The sequence below is a fragment of the Chiloscyllium plagiosum genome, unplaced genomic scaffold (assembly GCF_037043375.1).
Source record: "Chiloscyllium plagiosum isolate Xiang-an unplaced genomic scaffold, Cpla_swu_hap1 HiC_scaffold_21, whole genome shotgun sequence".
In the NCBI taxonomy this organism is placed as follows: domain Eukaryota; kingdom Metazoa; phylum Chordata; class Chondrichthyes; order Orectolobiformes; family Hemiscylliidae; genus Chiloscyllium; species Chiloscyllium plagiosum.
This window is the reverse complement of record NW_028270159.1, coordinates 7062635-7083233: the sequence shown is the minus strand read 5'-3', so window position 1 is coordinate 7083233 and position 20599 is coordinate 7062635. Positions and strand designations below refer to the sequence as shown.

The 20599-nt window shown below is 39.0% G+C and overlaps 1 protein-coding gene across 15 annotated transcripts in view; it reads left to right on the top strand.

Moving 5' to 3' along the window:
* The window catches only part of sptan1 (spectrin alpha, non-erythrocytic 1), a 106693-nt gene that overhangs the window by 3222 nt on the left and 82872 nt on the right, over window positions 1–20599 (top strand). For all 15 annotated transcript variants that reach the window (XM_043720583.2, XM_087998199.1, XM_087998202.1 and 12 more), the window contains exons 2-9: window positions 7927–8003; window positions 8320–8482; window positions 9878–10003; window positions 13634–13774; window positions 17227–17373; window positions 17805–17938; window positions 19747–19891; window positions 20400–20554. In XM_043720583.2, the coding sequence (XP_043576518.2) occupies window positions 7930–8003; window positions 8320–8482; window positions 9878–10003; window positions 13634–13774; window positions 17227–17373; window positions 17805–17938; window positions 19747–19891; window positions 20400–20554 (1085 nt within the window). In that variant the 5' untranslated portion in view covers window positions 7927–7929. The remainder of the gene's footprint in view (window positions 1–7926; window positions 8004–8319; window positions 8483–9877; window positions 10004–13633; window positions 13775–17226; window positions 17374–17804; window positions 17939–19746; window positions 19892–20399; window positions 20555–20599) is intronic.

Genomic DNA, 20599 nt, shown 5'->3' with positions numbered 1-20599 from the left:
ATTGATTTGGAAACACACTTTGGACCCTGTTTGCGCTGAGAACTTGCCTTTTGACTGCCTTTTACTTTTAACTAGTTAGCGTTTGTAACTGATAAATTCTCCATTAGAGTTCTGTCATCATAAATAATAATAGCAATTTGTATATTTTTGAAAGATTGGTTTCCATATAACAGCAGTGTATCAAAGTTCAAGTTTGCCCAAGATCTTAGTGATGTTTAAAACTTTTGTCTGTTAATATTTCATTTTGTCTGCAGTATTTTGGACAGTATTATAAAAGTTTCAACTCTCAATAAAATTAGATAAGTAATATTTGTTTGTGGAAACAAATGCACTAAATTCTGTGCATTAAAGTTGATTTGCAGTTGCATTCGTTTTCCATTTTGAGCTTTTAATAGCTGGCATGGGCTGAAACATTCAGCAAATAAATAGTTACTCCTGCCATGTTAGTGTGCTTAAGCTTCATCTTTTATTCTAAAATATTTAAAAAACAACTTGGACAGAATGCTGTACACATGAGAGCAATTCAGCTGAATGTCAGTGTTGGAATATCTGTCCCACACCCATTTGGCTTATTGCAAAGTTGCTTAGTTCTAATCTCTTAGGTCAGTTTTGGTTCTCTGCCTTCACATTGTACATTTTAAAAAATTCACTTTTTTAAGAAGCTATCACTCTTTGCGTTGCGGTTCATGAAAGACAAGTGCATGCTTTCTGTCTGAATTCTTCCTGAAGTTTTGATGTTTGGCAATACAATGAAAAGCATGAATTATGTTTGTCTTTCTAATTTGTTTTTTTGTCTTCTCCGGTCTTTGGAAATATGTTGCAGCCTCTGTACAGCTAACCCCTGTTTATGGTTTTTAAAAAATGCAACAGAGAGATTATATCAGTACTTGCCCAACACTCTCAATTTCCTCAATGGAGGGCCGCACTCTCTCAGAATCTCGACCTCACTGCCCTGTGGCTGAACTACCCCCCCTGACTCTGCCGAGGACATGCAGGTCCTGGGCCGCCTTCATTGCCACTCCCTTTTCACCCAGTGCCTGGAGGAAGAATGCCTCACCTTCTGCCTTGGGACCCTCCAACCCCATGGCATCAATGTGGATTTCACCAGTTTCTTCATTTCCCCTCCCCCCACCTTACCCCAGTTCCAACCTTCCAGCTCAGCACTGTTCTTGTGACCTGTCTCATCTCTCTATGTTCCTTTCCCACCTATCCGCTCCACCCTCCCCTCCAACCTATCACCTTTACCCCCAACTCCATCCATCTATTGCATTCCCAACCTTCACACGCCCCAGCCCCACCCCCTCCCACTTATCACTCCACTCCGAGGCTCCCAGCCTCATTCCTAATGAAGGAGTTATGCCCGAAATATCGAGATTTTTTTTTCTTTTTTTTCCTGCTCCTCGGGTGCTGCCTGACCTGCTGTGCTTCTCCAGCACCACACTCTTGACTCTCAAATTCCATTTGTATCTCACATTCAGTTGAATTTTCCCCTCGTATATTTTTACATACAATTACTTGTGATTTGGCATAAAAGAGGTTTATAAGCATGGAACACAAATCCTTAATAAAGATCCTGTAGCTTGGTGTTTTTGATAATTTTAAGTAATTAAATTTTATTAAAGTGGTTCTGACCCAATGAAAATGGTAGAAATTTGCCAATAACAGGATTGTTAGTGGCTTAAGAGAATGGTGCTTGTTTGAAGGGTGAAAGTGATACTTGTTTTGCAGTAGCTTTGAGTTACAACTTAATCATCTTTGGATATACGTGGATTTTTTACATCAACAAAATATCTGTGTAAACATACCATGACACTTAAGTAATGTGTTAATACATTTTAATTTCTTTAGAAATTTCAAATAATTTAAACATGATTTTTCTACACACCGGGCACAAGCCTCTAATTATAACTGTCTTACCTATCATTATTTGAGTGATTAAAATACAATGCATGGTTTTATCACTTTTGCCTTGTTAAATAGAGTAATAATGTATTTTGTAGTGGAATTGAAAAGATCTGACTGGGGTAAGATATTAAGAAGGCATTGGCCAAAACAAATTCTGTTATATAACTAGGAAGCAATCCCTGAAGAAAAATTGTGCCAAACCTTACAAGAGTAAATTTAGAAAACAATTCTACATATATGGTGTTAGTAGTTTAGAATTCTGTTCTGCAGGTGGAAATTAATGCCATGTCCGAATGTTTGGGGTTGATAGATCTTTATTAATCAATGAGATATGGAACCGAGGCAAATGAATGAGAAACTGCCTGATCTGTGGACTTCTTGTTTGAAAGATGAAGCATGCTCGAGGGAACTAAATGGCCTACTTCTGTTCCCATATTCCTGTATTAATTAGTGTTATACTAATGACCTATATACTGGTTATCTATTCAAGACATTATATAAATGCATTTTTCTTTGTAATGATGTTGGAAGCAGTAGTTTTATGGAAATAGTTGGCATACTCTTCTAGGTTGAACTACTTTTGTACTGTAATAATACTGGGTGGAACTTTCTGGCAAGTGGCTGGTTTATGTTATCAGGCTGGACCAGAATGCAATGGGAATGACTGATTGCCTAGTATAATTTGCAGTTCGTACATGGTATGCTGCAGTTGTGAACCAGTTGGTTAGAGTACAACATTTGTGATCTGCCTCAGCAGGTGGCCTGTTTTGATGTTGAAAGTAGAGGACTGTGTATTTTGAAATATAGCTTTATGAACCATCTTGGCTTATTTAAGGACTGTCTTGTTCTAAGAGAGCCTGTACAATAGTTTCTATGTGCGTGTAGTGTAAAATGCTTTTCAAAGTTGATAGTTTTTAAATGTGAAGAAATAATTCATTTAGACACTTAAAAGCTGTCTCTGTATGCTTAGTGTTTCCCATAGTCTGCTTTGGGTAATGGAAGAAGAGAAGAACTATCCTTATAGCACTTGCAGTGAATATAATTGTCACCTTTTTAAACTGTCCATTTTGCTGGGTTTCAAATATACATTCTCACTGATTGCAACGTGAAGTTAATTTTAGGAATGGAATATTTGGAACCCAATGTGCTTAGCCCATTTTAATGAAATATCTGATCAGAGTTTGGCTAAGTATGAATGCTTTTCATGGTGTGTTTCATGCTGATAGATATCTTTTTGTTCTAACTGCCTGTTAAAATGCAGTAAAAGTACTGCTTGCATCAACTGATTAACAGAGATGCTGACTATGAATGTTGGAATGGAACTGTTCAAATAAGAAAAATGTCCTGTAGATGCATTGCCGTTTTTACAGATATGCGGCAAAGAAATTTTGAGTTCAATAATGGTGAACGTAGGAACTTAAAATAACATTCAATGATTTCAGAACAACTAGCAAATTTAACCTCACAGGCAAATCTTTTTTATTGTTGGACACACATTATTCTGAAGAATCTACAATTTTCCACCTACTGTCTAAGTTATGGGGGCCGCATTTTTTCTTAGCTTAGAGATAGAAATAGCCATGGGATCTTTGAATGTAATTTTTGGCATATTATTACTAATTTGCTTTGGGGGGGGATTGTGATTGATGCCCATGAAACTTCCTTTTAAAAGGATCACTTTTTAAATGTATGAAATTGCATTTGAAAACCCCAGTCAAGAGAGGCTTTATTGTATTGAATGAGTTCAGATAACCTCGAAGGCATCCTATTCCTGCATTTTGCAATACTAATTCTCATTTCTATTTTCAAAACTGGGATAATATGTAGTTCAGTGGAGCACTAATTAATGTGATATTTTAAAACAAAAAATAAATCCATTGTCCTTTTGAGTGTGTGTGTCCATGTTGCTTGGAGATGTACAATGAAAATCTGGAGCCCATCATTCTTGTCTTGTGGATACCAATGTACAAAAAGTGAAATTACATTGTAGCTAAAATTCTACTACCCTGTTTTGGGAAGTTTTGGAGATTTTTACAAAACACTGTTGAAGATTTAAATACTTGTACTCATTTGGGAGTTTAGTGCAATCATAATAATGCTAACCCCCAAGCTCCTCATGACAAAATGTTCCATTTAAGGGAGATAGCCAAATAAAGGCAACACCCACACAGACTTTCCTCATTCCAACACTTTCATCATCTGGTATTTCTCCATCACTGTTTCCAAGGAGCTGTTTTAAAAAATTCTCAAGGTCAAGGACCAGGCTCGCAGGAGAGTAGTCTGACACAGAACAAACAGCCAAGAGGCGAATCTGCTAGAATATAAGTGTTTTATTCCCCGCAGCGTCGCCACAACCAGGTCTCGTACTTACAACGGGTCTGGTTTATACTCACTCTACGTGTTACCGGAACTGGGAGCCGTCAGTTCTCGTAGAGCGGTTGCCAACAACCCACGCTCGGCGGTTAAACGTAACCCCGGAGCAGACTCACCGAACTGGAGACTTTTCCAGCTGATATACTCTTTTCCAGATATAAACATTCATGTGAACAGCAGAGCAAGGCTAAAAAACACATTCCATTCTGGTTACATACAGATAAGAAGATTCACACGGGGAGGTGTGTAATAAGATTCACATGGGACTAAGCAACACCTCCATTCCGGTTAGATTCACACATGTATTGGGACATAATTTTTAACCGTTTCACCACAGGAGCTGACTGGAAGTTGGCGAGCTACAAACTGCCTCGCTCTCACTTCATGTTCCAACATCAGCTCTGCTGCAGATGTGCACAGACCCTGATAGGAAAGCAGTGCCTAGCCCAGAGTTCAGAATTGCCAGTTTTGACTCAATCCTCAACATCAATCCTTCACATTGAATGAGTATTATCTTATAGGCATTCATATTGGACTCCTGGAGAAGTAATTAGTTGGAAATCATTAGAGGTGAGACAAAATTTTAAATCCATGAAAGTGATTGAATTGTGGTTATCTTCAAGAATGAGATGCACAAATTAAATAAATCTCTAATTTAGGAATTGAGGTACAAATTTGCAAATTTATCATATTGGACTTCCACTGTAAATTAACCCTAGGATCAGAAATGCAATGAGTATTCTCTGATTTGACACCCACCCTCACATTTTGGGTGTCTCAAACTTCAACTATAAATTCCTCACATTGGTATGATTTTTGTCAGTTAGATGGTGTGCAATATAATTTAAAACCTTTGGAGTTCTCCCTTTTATGACCTGATTCTTCACAGAAATAAGTTTCCTAATTTCCCAATTACCGATCTGTTGTTACAATGTGCAAAATGTTTTGCACGGTGACTGAATTCTGTGTGGTACTTTTAAATGGCCATTCCGTTCTCAGGTCAGGAAGAAGTTCAACGTGAATACTCCCAAATAACAATGTTCAGTTTTTTTGTAAAACCATGTGGTAACATTATTAAAATGTTCAGTTACTAGCAAACATTTGGTTGTGCTTACTGATTTTGCAGTTGAGTCATTGGTCAGCTGTCTGCTTTTGAGTATGCTATTGGGATGAGTGTATGTAAAATCTGGAGCCCATCATTCTTGTCTTGTGGAAGCTGACCCAGGATTTTCAATTATAAAAGGCTTTTGTTTCAATGAATGCTCTTCTCCTTTCTTTCTGCATGATTGTTACTGGGATATAGACAATCAGTCAATGTGTGTTGGCAGTCCTCCAGTAATTTGCTCAAATGGCCATTCTCTGTATGTTGGCCTTAACAACAAATGACAGCAGGCTGCTTAACAGAAAGAAGTATAAATTTGTGAAGTAGCCTTTTTAGCACTGAGTATTAGTTTAATTTTGCAAGCTGCCAGTGTGTGGGGAACCCCATAGTATGCTGATGATGCTTTCTGTTTGAAAGGATATTACAAATTATTGGAGAATATAACCCTTTTTGACCTTTTTTAATGACTTGCTGACTGCCCTAGGAGTGTGGGAAAGAAGAAGAGACTCTGCAGCAAACGAAAATAAAGCCATTCCATGTTAATATAATAGTAAAGATTTTAAGCCTGGAGAGAGCAGTTGATGAGCGCATTAAATAAATAGTATGTCAGGGACATGCTGCTTTTTTCAAAGTGAACGAAGGAGAAAGGAGCTGGAATCCCGCTCTTGCCCAATTAACTGCCAAATCAGCTCCTTGGGAACTTGCTAATGAGCTGGGGAAGGTTGGATGTAAATTTGGATCCCAGATTTGCAGGCTTGAAATGTAGTGCGCCTTAGTGACAACTGCTGTTGCTCTCAATCTGGAGGACCATCAAGCTATTGTAATAATAAAGCTTTTTGCCAAAAAAGGCTATGTTTGAAGCAAATATTATCTCATTTGTTGTTTATTTGGCAATTTCTCTTCATTACAAGGCTATTGACCTGCTGATTTCCCACCTGCCTCTATTTTGCAATTTTCTGCCTTTTGTGGGTTGTACTCAGCAGTCGGTTGCCATCTCCTGGTAGATGCTGCTAAATGAGCAGTGATCTTTTTCTCCAACTCATTTTAGATGATCTGCATTAGAAGATGACAGTATGTCAGCAACAAAGGCTAGATGTAGGTTAGAAACTGGAAATGATTGGAGTGTCTGGCTCCGATTTTCTGTTTGAATATTTTTGAAGGGATTGTTTACAAAACAAATTTTAAAAAAAATTGGACTGCAATCTGAATTGCTGTTACTGAACCCTTTTTATAAATTCTGTCCTTTGCCTTTTCTTTTGGAATTGAGGTTTCTTTTAGCCATTTGCAATGACTATTACAATAAGATGCAAGAACAAGGAAACATATGTTAACTAAAATGATGTATTTCTGTTAATAAAGCTAAATTTAGCATGAAAATTGTTAAACCAAACTAGGACTCCTATTTGAGACCAAACTAATCATTATCTGGGACTAAGAGGGCTGATTAGCTTGCCGTTCTAGAACAGATATTTTAAAGTAATGGAAAACCTCACTCTTTCTAAATTATTGTGTTTAGAAACTTTTTTTTGTATCCAAATACCCCTCCCATATTCTGAAGAATGTATTCACAATGTGAACTTGTGACCAATTTTCCCATCACCAAGATTACAAGTGACACACCGTTCAAAAACCTTAACAATAAGAGCAGTGTTTCATCTGAAGATTATGCAGAGCTGTGCTGAAGCTAAAATAACCAATTAATCCCAAGATGTAAGATCCCCATTGTGTTCATCTTACTTTTATAGTAAGACTAAACCTGTTCTTTATTATCAACGTAAGAATGTTATATGACTTTAAGTATCGCACCATAAGCCTGTTTATAGGGTCTTCAATCAAAGTAAATTTGCCTAACAATGAATACACTTCTTCAGGAATTTATTCTTTTAGTTCTTTAGAGTCACTGGACTCCATGTCAACTGTCTTTTCTCTCTGCGGTGCCCTCTGAGCTGCTGTGGTTTTACAGCCCATTGTTCATGTTATAAGAATTATCGAATGTTATAGTGCTTTGGAAAATACTGATATTATGAAAAACGTGATTATAAATGCAAGTTTACTTGTTCTTTTTAAGATAGTAATTCACAACCATATGAAATTCTTGAGCATTGTCTTCACTTCTAGAGAATTTTCAGCTGTCCAATTTGCTGTTTTTTTTTCTGTGCAGTATGACTATGACTCGATGACTGATTATATGCTCAGTGGAAGACTTCTTTTGCTTCAAGACTAGTACTGTCTTAGATGCTTTGGTAATGATTCTTTATTGCAGAACCTGACTGCAGTATTATGGTCATAAAGGTTGCTGATTAGTCCTTAACGGCGCAATCTTGAATTTCCATTATTGAGTAATTTTATTGTGGTTTAAAGACCATTGCACTGACTCAGATTTAATGTCAACAGTGTTCACTCTGATAGCTTTAATTACTGGAGCATAGAATTAAATTTTAATTAATATTTAAAATAGATGTACCTTGTTTCTCAATTTAAAAAAATAAGCTGCTTGTTCCCTTAAAAATCATTAAATTTGATGTTTGCTTTTATACCTATAACAGAAAATGGATTCCACTGGAGTAAAAGTTTTAGATTCAGCGGATGACATCCAGGAGAGACGTCAGCAGGTGCTAGACAGGTATAAATTTGTTATTCTGACTTCTTGGGTGATTGCATAGAGTCAGTGGCTCAAATTGAAACATAAACCTATTGCCAGTACAAAATAAATAAGCAGAAATTCTTTTTGTCTGCTCGCTCACTTGTTTGCATTCTTGCTCTCTGTGTCCCCAATTTTTAAAAAAGATGAGTTTTGGTCTACTTTGTTTTTCCAGCAGTAGCATGAGATAAACTTGGACATGTGGATGGAATAGTAGAGTAAGGTAAAGAAATGGAGGTAACTACATCAAATAACATGGATTGCTAAGCTAACAATATTCTTTGTCTGTACATGCTAGGTATCGGCGTTTTAAGGAACTCTCTCTTCTGAGACGGCAGAAACTAGATGATTCCTACAGCTTTCAGTGTTTTCGTCGTGATGCGGATGAATTGGAAAAATGGATTCAAGAGAAACTGCAAATTGCATCTGATGAGAGTTACAAGGATCCCAGCAACCTGCAAGTGCGTGCCATTCTAATGCTCTGGTCAACTGTCTGTTTATTAAGGATTTCGCATTTTCAATAATGTTGGCTTTGTGTCATTTTCTTTGCTTATCATTTAATACTGTACATCTGTCTTCTTCAGTTTGAGCTTGTTTCAGAATGAAATGACCTTGCTTTGGAGAGTTGGCATTTGTAGTTTTTTTTAGTTTAAATGTCTAATTCGTTATATACAAGATAATTAGCGAGTTTTGAGAAGATTTGTAGTTCAGGTTGAGGTTCTGGATGTAGGTTTGCTCGTTGAGCTGGAAGGTTCATTTTCAGACATTTCGTGACCATACTAGGTAACATCTTCAGTGAGCCTCCGGACGAAGCGCTGCTGATGATTCCTGCTTTCTATTTATGTTTGGGTTTCTTTGGGTTGGTGATGTCATTTCCTGTTCTTCACCAAAGACTAAGACTCATGCCACTCCATCCAAGAATTCCTGATGACCAAAGACACTAAGATAGAACAGGATGAAATAATGGTCTCCTTTGATGTAACAGCCCTGTTCACATCAATCAACATCAACTTGGCCAAGGAAACACTGACTACACAATTAGAAGACCAAACACCACCAACTTCATTAGTAAGGCAATATCGTCAAGGTAGTGGACCTATACCGTACCACCCACTTCACCTTCACCTTCAACAACAAAACCTACAGACAAACCAGCAGAACACCCAATTGCTAAGTCTGTTCCTTGTTTAGGAGACCAGGCATCCCCCCACCGCCCGCCCAGGGGGCAGCCAGATTGGACACCGATAGTAAGATTGCTGCTGCCTTTGGGAGGTGACTCTCCAAATAGTGTGCGTATATATACACACACACACGTAACGTTTTACTGCAACTTTTTGTCAAGTTCCACTGTTTGCCCTGTACAGGAAAAGTTTGGAGAAATTATCTGGGGAAGGGGGATTCAGGGTACACGCATATGAAGAACTCCAAGGTTGGGGGGGGGGCAGGCGGTCAGTCGTTTGGAGACGGTGACTGGGCTCCCATCGATGTCCAGGACTGTTCTCAGCAGCATTTCAGTAAGCCAAGTTCATTTTTAATCATTGTAAACAAAAGAGGCGATCAGTGTTGGAAACAGCTTTTTGATGGCATGTTTTTATCGCGGCCTTGATCTCCTTTGGGTAATCCGGTATTAGGTTAATTGATATTCGGATAATCGATGTTCCTCTGTATGTGAATCAGTGTCAACAACTTTCCTGGTCGATCATTTTCTCGCGCATGAAGGAATGATGTCTTGATTGCTGCTGCTGCTGCTGCCTGTAGAATGATGCCAGCAAGAGTCTGTATCTTCAGAAAACAAAAGGAGAATGTTGAAAAGACTCCAACTTGATGATTATTTTGTTTTTTTTTTGTTAATAAAGGGTAAACTGCAGAAACACCAAGCGTTTGAGGCTGAAGTGCAAGCCAATGCTGGTGCCATAATCAAACTTGATGAATTTGGCAACAAAATGATAACAAGTGGGCATTTCGCATCAGAAACTATTCGAGTAAGTAACCTTGGTCTTTTATATGGTTTTGCATTCCATTGGTATGACAATCAAAAATGTAACCTCCGTTGTTGATTTTTAGTCCTTCACGCCCTACCGGACCACTCAACGACCTATTATAACCACAGTACAGATTGGTACTCACATGGAAGTAGGTGTATAATTGCTGTGTAGTGCAGTGTTTGCTTGAATTTCTCTCCTTTTGGAATAAGTGTTTTGCTGTTCTTTATTGACTGTCTGTCTTGTTTTTTTTTAAAACTGCTTCATGACTGTAATCAGCATCATTCTATAATCAGCTGGCAGGGGGCCCTGATGTATAGTGGTGCTGATTTGTATACTGTCATTACCCAAACCCAATCCTAAAATGAAACATACAAAGTTTGTGTGGTGTATCAATTATATTATTCTCATTCATTATTTGATTTGGCTATATTATGTTCCTCCAGCTTTGAGGATGGATGTTGTTTGCTGATCTGCCTAGGAAAACTAAAGGAGTCAGTTTTACTTGGATGAAATGTTATGTACTTGTAGGTTGTTTATCAAAACAAAATGATGTGTAAGTATTGTGATAGTGATAACAGGGAGCTTAAAGGATACTGAATTTTCTTGCTTGCTTTTGAAATGTAGTCAACACTGATGGTAGAAGTTGCTGAGTAAATTTACAATGTAACTAACATTGGTGTGCAACTGTTTTGATTTGCATCAATGCTAGAGTTACGGTATAAAGGCAATCCAAGATGGGAGTCCACTTTTCACCAACGTCAGTTTTGGGACACTCCAGATTTATGCTGCAAATTATATTGCTACAAAGTGTAAATCATTTCACTCTTGACTTGAAACATGTGTTTAAGGGGTGAGATGGGATATGTTCGTTCCCCTTGCCTGGATGTGTGCAGTTTTGACATCATTAGAAACTTGATAACATTAAGTCAAAGTAGCCTGCTTGATTGTCATCCCATTCTACCACTTAACATTTTACTCCACACCTGAATGTGAGTGGGTAATGAGTCAGTGGGGGGGTATGACGGGGTCTGGGGCTGACCTTGCAACTATAAGATCTGTATCTAACGAATTAGTGGATAATGAGGAATGATTATACATATTAATGTTAACCACATTAATCTTGGCACTTAATTGGTGCTGGAACACAGTGGACAGGTGCTTTAATGGAACCGCATAGCTGCCATCAGGAACAGGCCATTGTATCGTGATATGTAGACTGTATCCCCACATCACTTAGCCTTTTCAGTTACTACTTTATACTGAAGTAGCTGTTTTGTCAAGGGCAGTTGGGGCTTGCAGATAAATGCTGGCCTACCTAACAATGCCAATGTTCTCTGAACAAATTAATAGGGGGAAAAAAACCAAAGGAACACTGATGAGTAGCTGCTAACATCCACTTCTCTACAACAGCTCCCCAGTCACTGGTGCCACCCACTCTCAATCCACTTATTGCCAGTACAGATTGGAACCAGATTTGTTTCCATATGCTGCTGGACAACGCAACCATTAGACAACATTAGCTGCTTTAAATGTGAATCAGTTCTGGATTTTTACAGAGATATGTGCATTAGTTCAAGTTATTCAAGCTAATTGTGCTCGGGGTGCCAAATTTCTATTGAAATGTAGACTCCCTCATCGCAAGTTAACCTCTCTGTCATGTGATATTGACCTTGGGCAGCCTGATTCCTGATGAAGGGCTTTTGCCCAAAACGTTGATTTTCCTGCTCCTCAGATGCTGCCTGACCTGTGCTTTCCCAGCACCACTCTAATCTAGACTCTGATCTCCAGCATCTGCAGTCCTCACTTATGCCTTGGGCAGCCAGGTTCAATGCTACATTTGGTCAAAACATTGAGGTCAATACTGATGTTTTCATTTACTGGAAACCATTGTAGGTAAAATTGAAAGTCAGTCGTGGATTATATAAAGAAATTAGCAGTGCTTGTCACTTTCAGAATAAGTAGAAATAAATTATGTTTATAACCATGTGCCCAGTATTGATTAATTGCTTCCCATTAAATCTCTGTTTCCAATTACCAACTGTGAACTTAACGTTTTTTACTTTTCCTGGTTAAGTATTCATTTATATCACTCATGATTCCAGATTGACCAGATTTCTGTCATTAACAGTACTGTAAACAAAAAGGGTGAATTTTAACTGAGCAACAGTATAGGAACTCCTAATCCTAAAAATAACATAATGACTCTGGGTTTCTGCTGAGTATCCCCTTTGTAGCTTGCTAAAATAAAGAACTTTTAATGTCAGCTATGTTTATTTTGCATTTTTGCCTGATGAGGCAGGTGAGTTCAAGTTCCATGTTACAGATTTGAGCACATAATCTTGACTGATAGTCTGCAGTAGTGTTTTGGTTCTGAACTGTCAGAAGTGCTGTCTTTTGGCTGCATTTTAAATGAAAGCCCTGTCAGATGGACACAAATGATTACTTGGGTACAATAATCAGAATGGTGTACTTTGTTCAACCAACAGCTAAAAACATTATCTAGTAATTTAGTTGCTGTCTGTTTGGACCTTGCAATGTGTAAATTGGCTGCTGCATCAAGTATTTGCAAGTGATTGGTTATGAAATGCTTTGAAATGTCCTCAAGTTATGCAAGAAATGTTCCTTTTTAATGCTATGTTCAATGAGTTGTTATACAACTACTGTCACAGCTTGCTTGAATTTAACGCAGTTGGCCTCTAGGAGAATTTTATGATTACGTTGCATAATCCTATCCATTGCATGCAAGTTAATTTCCTTCAATGATATTTATGCAAACAAATAATTTAAATGGGAATGGAAACCACTGCAAGCTATGGACTTCATGTTTGATCATCTTGAATATTTTTCTGTCCTGAATACATTTTAATACAGAATTAAGAATACAACTAAGACGACAAAGATGCATTTCCAGGAAATTTCTTTAAAGCCAATTTATCAGCGCTACCAGCAATCCAAAGTTGTTTCCTTGTATTGTTCGTAGCTCTCTCCTTTTTGAAAGGATGTTTCAGTTTACTACTTCCTTTCCAAATAAGTACAATGAGCAGTCCTTTGAAAAGACAAGGCTAGGGAATGAGCTAATAAGGAAATGGCTATGATATAGACATTGTGTGTGTGTGTTTTTCCATTTGTGGGGATGACCAAAATTAGGGGATATATTAAATGTAAGAGGAGCCACCAAGAATTCATGTACAGAAATCAGAAAACACTTGTTTACTCAATGTGGAGCTTGCTACCTCAAGGAGTAATTGAGGTGAATAGTGGAGAGGAAACAAAATGGGTGCCCGAGGAAAGAAGAGAATTGAGAATTAGTTCAATGAGGAAAAATGTTTGTCTGATTACTTAAGTGGAGCATAGCAGCTGATGTGAACCAATATCCATTTGTATTATATATTCTGTAATTTGATTTCCGTAGTAGCAATGTTTTTCTAGGTGAGGAAATCATTAATTATGTTTATCAAATTAGCGGTGAGTTGTATGCAGAATATCTGCTCATATGGCAATATTATAGAAATAATTTTAATTTCGTACAGTATGAAATGTTGCATGTTGGCAACAAAAATGCCAGATTGTTATGCTTTTTCAAATTTTAAATAAAATGCTTTTGTTTCTTCAAATCTTTCTTTCAAGACCCGCCTAGAGGAACTCCATCAACTATGGGTGCGTTTACTGGAGAAAATGAAGGAGAAGGGGATCCGACTTTTGCAGACTCAGAAGCTTGTGCAATATCAACGAGAGTGTGATGATGTCATGGACTGGATAAATGATAAGGTCAGTTATTTGTTTCTGATCTAAAGATCAAGATTGTTAGTACACAACAATGAGGAAGGAGGTAAAGCTGGTTACTGCACTTGGAAAAAATATTGCATTTCTTCCATGCACACACTTCAGTGAAGATAATAAAGCCACACGTAACAGGTTCCCTATGCACATTAATATGTTTAGCTTATTAAGCATGTGGACCTGTACACTTGTTTTATGTGGGTAGCTGTATGTCAATCTTTTTTTTCAGACAATTCCACTGCATCTTTTAAACAAAAAATGTTCTTGGGATATGAATATTGCTGGTAAGAATAGAATATATTGCCTATTTGAATTGTCCATCAGAATGTGGTGATGTGTTGCTACTTTGAAGTACTACATTCATTCTTCAGCCTAAGGTACATGCAATTATATCCCCTTTCCTTCTTGGGAGCACTGGTTTAGAGATCCACCTTATTCAAAAGACTTTGGTACTGTTCTAAACTCAAAGTAAAACTGAAACTCAGAAGTCTCCTTGACTAAGCTATGTGTTTTCCCTAACTACTAAAAATTCGAGGATGCGCACTCTCTCACAAACGTTGAGCCCCCATTATTTACTTCGCTAGGTCACAAAACAATCTTAAAGTCCATGAGAGATGTGCACAAAGTCATTCACTCTAAACCCAGTCCTTAAGGACGGCTTTAAAAAAAAAATCACCATGGCTAGAGAAATGTCTGCAAGTTAATTATTAATTTCAGACATGAAGAAAACTCATCTATTAACTCATAAACTAGAAACCCAAACTTAGTGTGTCTCTGTCAAAGGGCAACTGTAAATTTTGAATCAGAAATTCCAGTCCTCTATTTTGCATGTGGCCTCAATTGTTATAAACAATTGCAATGTTAGTTTACTTATCAGAACTGAGATACAATTACAATTACAGCGGTCTTCTATTTATGTGAATACATATGTGAATCTCTGTAAGCCCATAACAAGATATGAATTTATAAATTATTTTTTTAATCAACCTGCTTGGACATATTAATACATGTGTAAATGCATAAAGATGAGGAAGTGGAAGGATGGGTTAATAAGTTTGCTGTTGATGCAAAGGTTAGTTTCGGATAACGTGGATGGCAATTGTAGGTTGCAATGAGACATTGACAGGATGCAGAATTAGGCTGGTAAGTGGCAGTTGGAGTTCAACCTGGAAAAGTATAGACTATAGACTGGTGAGCCTGACCTCGGTGGTGGGCAAGTTGTTGGAGGGAATCCTGAGGGACAGGATGTACATGCATTTGGAAAGGCAAGGACTGATTCAGGATAGTCAACATGGCTTTGTGTGTGGGAAATCATGTCTCACAAACTGGATTGAGTTTTTTGAAGAAGTAACAAAGAAGATTGATGAAGGCAGAGCGGTAGATGTGATCTATATGGACTTCACTAAGGCGTTCGACAAGGTTCCCCATGGGAGACTGATTAGCAAGGTTAGAACTCATGGAATACAGGGAGAACTAGCCATTTGGATACAGAACTGGCTCAAAGGTAGAAGACAGGGTGGTGGAGGGTAGCTTTTCAGATTGGAGGCCTGTGACCAGTGGAGTGCCACAAGGATCGGTGCTGGGCCCTCTACTTTTTATCATTTACATAAATGATTTGGATGTGAGCATAAGAGGTACAGTTAGTAAGTTTGCAGATGACACCAAAATTGGAGGTGTAGTGGACAGCGAAGAGGGTCACCTCAGATTACAGCAGGATCTTGACCAATGGGCTGAGAAGTGGCAGATGGAGTTTATTTCAGATAAATGTGAGGTGCTGCATTTTGGGAAAGCAAATCTTAGCAGGACTTATACACTTAATGGTAAGATCCTAGGCAGTGTTGCTGAACAAAGAGACCTTGGAGTGCAGGTTCATAGCTCCTTGAAAGTGGAGTCGCAGGTAGATGGATAGTGAAGGCGGCGTTTGGTATGCTTTCCTTTATTGGTCAGAGTATTGAGTACAGGAGTTGGGAGGTCATGTTGCTGTACAGGACATTGGTTAGGCCACTGTTGAAATATTGCGTGCAATTTTGGTCTCCTTCCTATCAGAAAGATGTTGTGAAACTTGAAAGGGTTCAGAAAAAATTTACAAGGATGTTGCCAGGGTTGGAGGATCTGAGTTACAGAGAGAGGCTGAACAGGCTGGGGCTGTTTTCCCTGGAGCATCGGAGGCTGAGGGGTGACCTTTTATAGAGGTTTACAAAATTGAGGGGCATAGAAAGGATAAATAGACAAAGTCTTTTCCCTGGGGTCAGGGAGTCCAGAACTAGGGGACATAGGTTTAGGGTGAGAGGGGAAAGATATAAAAGAGACTTAAGGGGCAACTTTTTCATGCAAAGGGTGGTACGTGTATGGAACGAGCTGCCAGAGGATGTGGTGGAGGCTGGTACAATTGCAACATTTAGGAGGCATTTGGATGGATATATGAATCGGAAGGGTTTGGAGGGATATGGGCCGGGTGCTGGCAGGTGGGACTAGATTGGGTTGGGATATCTGGTCGGCATGGACGGGTTGGACCGAAGGGTCTGTTTCCATGCTGTACATCTCTATGACTCTGACTCTAAGTGTGAAATCACTCCAGTTGGAAGGTTGAATTTGAATACAGAATACAGGGTTAGAGCTAGGATTCTTCCCACTGTGGAGGAACAGAGGGATCTTCGGGTCCATGTCCATAGAACCCTCAAAGTTACCACCCAGGTTGATAGGGTTGTTTTAAAAAGCATATGGTGTGTTGGCTTTCATTAGCGAAGGATTGAGTTTAAGAGCAGTGAGGTTTTGCTGAAGCTCTAGAGTGTCCTGGTTCGATCATACTTGGAATATTGTGTTCAATTCTGGTCGTCTCATTGTAGAAAAGATGTGGAAGCTTTAGAGAGTGTGCAGAGGAGACTTACCAGGATGCTGGCTGGACTGGAGGTCATATCATAGGTTCAGGGAACCAGGGCCTTTCTCATTGGAGTGAAGAAGGATGAGAGGTGATTAATAAAGGTGTACAAGATGTTGAGAAGCATAGATAGAGTGGATAGCCAGAGACTTTTTCCCATGGCAGAAATGGGTATCATGAGGAAGCATGATTTTAAAATGATTGAAGGAAGGTTTGGGGAGATGTTGGAGGTAGGTTTTTCATTCAGAGTGGTAGGTCTGTGGAATGCACTACCAGCAGTAGTGGTAGAATCCGATACATTAGGGACATTTAAGCAACTCTTGGATAGGCACATGGAAGATAGTACAATACAGGGTACATAGATTAGTCTGATCTTTAAAGCAGTATTCAAGTCCAGCACAACATTAAGGGCTGTACTGTTCTATGTTCTAATAATTTTAACGGTGGACTCTGAGGGGGTAAAAATAATTTTGCTTTTCATTTTCCTTTTTTGTTTAGAAAAGCCTTTGGTGTAATTTAATGCCAATCTAAAATCAAATTTCCAATTTTTAATTACATTTAGGAAGCTATTGTGACATCAGAAGAAGTTGGCCAGGACTTGGAGCATGTCGAAGTTTTGCAGAAGAAGTTTGAAGAATTCCAAACTGACCTTGCAGCTCATGAGGAGCGTGTTAATGAAGTTAATCAACTGGCTGGAAAACTTGAACAGGTACAGGAACTTTGAAATGAGTATTTGTAGTACAGCTGGTGGGTCACTTTTTAAAAAAAATTAAAATCCCACCTGATTCTAAAGCGTGACAGTGGGAGATTCCCCTCTGCTGATATTACATATTACATATATTATATATTACATATATTACATATCAGCAGCACACATTTATATGGTGTCTTTCACATGATGAAAAGTCCCAAGATTTCCTTACAAAATAAATTATACTGAGCCACATAAATATAGGGTCACTTCACCAAAGGCTTGATATTTGAGCTGAGAAAGTTTAGATTTGTTTAATCAAACCTAGCATGTTTGTGTTTATATTTGAACCATGATATTTAAAGGGGTAGAAATCTGTGAAGATTCAAATTTTACTTGGAAAATATTATTTTTTTGTCTGCATGTTAACACTCTGTATCTTTGTATAGGATAATCACCCTGAGTTGACACTTATCACCCAACGTCAGGATGAGGTGAACACTGCTTGGCAGAGACTCAAGGGCCTGGTGCTGCAGCGACAAGGCAAGCTTTTTGGAGCAGCAGAAGTGCAACGTTTTAATAGGTGCGACAGTTTACTAATGTGGAAAAAGTGAGGACTGCAGTTGCTGGAGATCAGAGTTGTATGTGTGGTGCTGGAAAAGGAGAGCAGGTCAGCCAGCATCCGAGGAGCAAGAGAATCAAAGTTTTGGGCATAAGCCCTTCGTCAGGACATGTACTATAATCCCACAGGCTCCCACAGCTACCTGAACTACACCTCCTCTCACCCTGCCTCCTGTAAAAACGCCATCCCTTGTTCCCAATTCCTCCATCTCCACCACACCTGTTCCAAAGAAGACCAATTCCACCATAGAAAATCTCATATGGCCTCCTCCTTCAAAGACTGCAATTTCCCCTCCCATGTGGTCGACGATGCCCTCTAGCACATATCCTCCACTTCCCACACCTCTGGCCTTGAACCCCATCCCTCCCAATGCAACAAGGACAGAACCACCACTGCACACGCACACCACCACCACCACCGCCCTGTCCTCACCTTCCATCCTACTAATCTCCGTATATAACGCAGCATCTTCCGCCACCTCCACCACCTACAAACAGACCCATCTGTAGGGATATATTTTCCTCCCCATCTCATCAGTGTTCCAGAGAGACCATTGCCTCTGCAATTCCCTTGTCGGATCTACGCGCCCCCTACCAGTCCTCACCCCGCTCCCGGCACCTTCTCCTGCCACTGCAGGCAGTGCAAATCCTGCGCCCTCCCCTCCATCCAAAACCCCAAAGGATCTTCTACGTCTGACAGAAATTTATCTGTACCTCCACAAATGTTATTTACTGTATCCGATGTGGTCTCCTCTACATTGGGGAGACAGGACGTGAACTTGGGGATTGTTTCAGAGAGCATGACTGGGACACTCGCACCAACCAACCCCACCGCCCCATGGCTGAACACCTCAACCCCCCCCCCCCCCCACTCCGCCAAGGACATGTAGGTTCTGGGCCTCCTATATTGCCAATAACTGACCATCTGACACCTGGAGGAAGAATGCCTCATCTTCCTCCTTGGAATCCTGCAACCACACGGGATTAAGGTGGATTTCACCAGTTTCCTCTTTTTTTTTTTTTTACCCCCTCACCTTTTCCCAGTCCCAAACCTCCAACATGGCACCGACCTCTTGACCTGTCCACCATCTTTCCCATTTATCCACTGCATCCTCCTCTCTGACCTATCCCCTTCTCCGAATCTCTGATGATGGGTTTATGCCAGGAATGTTGATTTTCCTGCTCCTGCTGCTGTACTTTTATTGCACCACACTCTCGACAGTTTACTAATGTGGTTTGGCATGAAAATATAGAGCTGAAACTAAAGGTTGATATGAAGGATTATGCATAGTAAGAGAAAATGATACATTTCTAGGAAAAAATACAAATGACTGCCTGTCTGACGTGAAGTCTAAGTTGATTAACTTTTTTTAAATGTAAGAGATATGAAATGTTCCACATTGTTATGTGAATGTGGTAAATGTTTCTGGGTCTCACGATGTTAATTCATTGTTTCAAATGAGCTATTCAAATTGTGCAAATTTCATATTGTGCACAAACTCTAGGTATCCTCTTTTTTTTGTTGCTAGAATGTTGTATAAATAATTTGTACCATATTGCCTTTAATAACATTTCACTCAGTAAAATAGCTGTCTGAGTGTTCCATGAAAACTGAAAGGAAAGGTAGGTACTTCAACTTTGGGAGAGATGAAGATATACTGGGGCAAATTAATAATATATGGCACAAGAAACACCAGAATGATGGAATTTGTTGGTTTCTATATAGACCTACAAAATATTCTTTGATCAAATGTACACTGTGCTTGACAGGGATGTGAATGAAACAATTAGTTGGATTAAAGAAAAAGAACAGCTAATGGCATCAGATGACTTTGGACGTGACCTGGCTAGTGTGCAGACACTTCTTCGCAAGCATGAAGGTTTGGAACGAGATCTTGCGGCTCTGGAGGAGAAGGTGATACTACGAAACTAGGATAATGACTTCTGACATTTCAGATACTTATTTTCTTGTGTTTTAAAATGCTTTGTTTTTTGCAAAAGAAAATTGATCTGCAAGATGGCTATCTTCTCTGGTCTCCTTCCAATTTGGAGGAAGTGTTAAAGGTCAATATTGTCATCTTCCAAAACCGGAGTGTAAAGATTTAAAAATTATGGAGCGCTGCGCCATTTTTTTTTACTTGGAAATAATTATTTACATAGTCGCTGAGGGCTGTAGTAAATGAAAGCATTGGGAAATATATAATTTATTCATCTGTGTGTTCCCTGGATAAGATTCTATGTTTATGTGACAGCTGCATAAAAGGTTATATTTAATATGTAAAACAGGAATTAATTTGCAATTTGATAAAGCATAACCATTCATTCCAATCATTACTTGCCAATACATGCCATTTATTGGTTCTTGAATACAAGTTGTATTTGAATTCCTGTCTTGACCTTTATTTTGTCTGTTTCTTGTGCAGGTGAAAGCACTGACTTCTGAGGCAGACCGCCTACAACAGTCACACCCACAGAATGCATCCCAGATTCAGGTCAAACAAGAAGAGCTCATTCAAAATTGGGAGCGAATCCGTACCTTGGCAGCACAGAGACATACACGCCTTGATGATTCATACAGGTGAAAACTACAAAGAAAATGACAACTGTTTGCAATGCTTCAAAA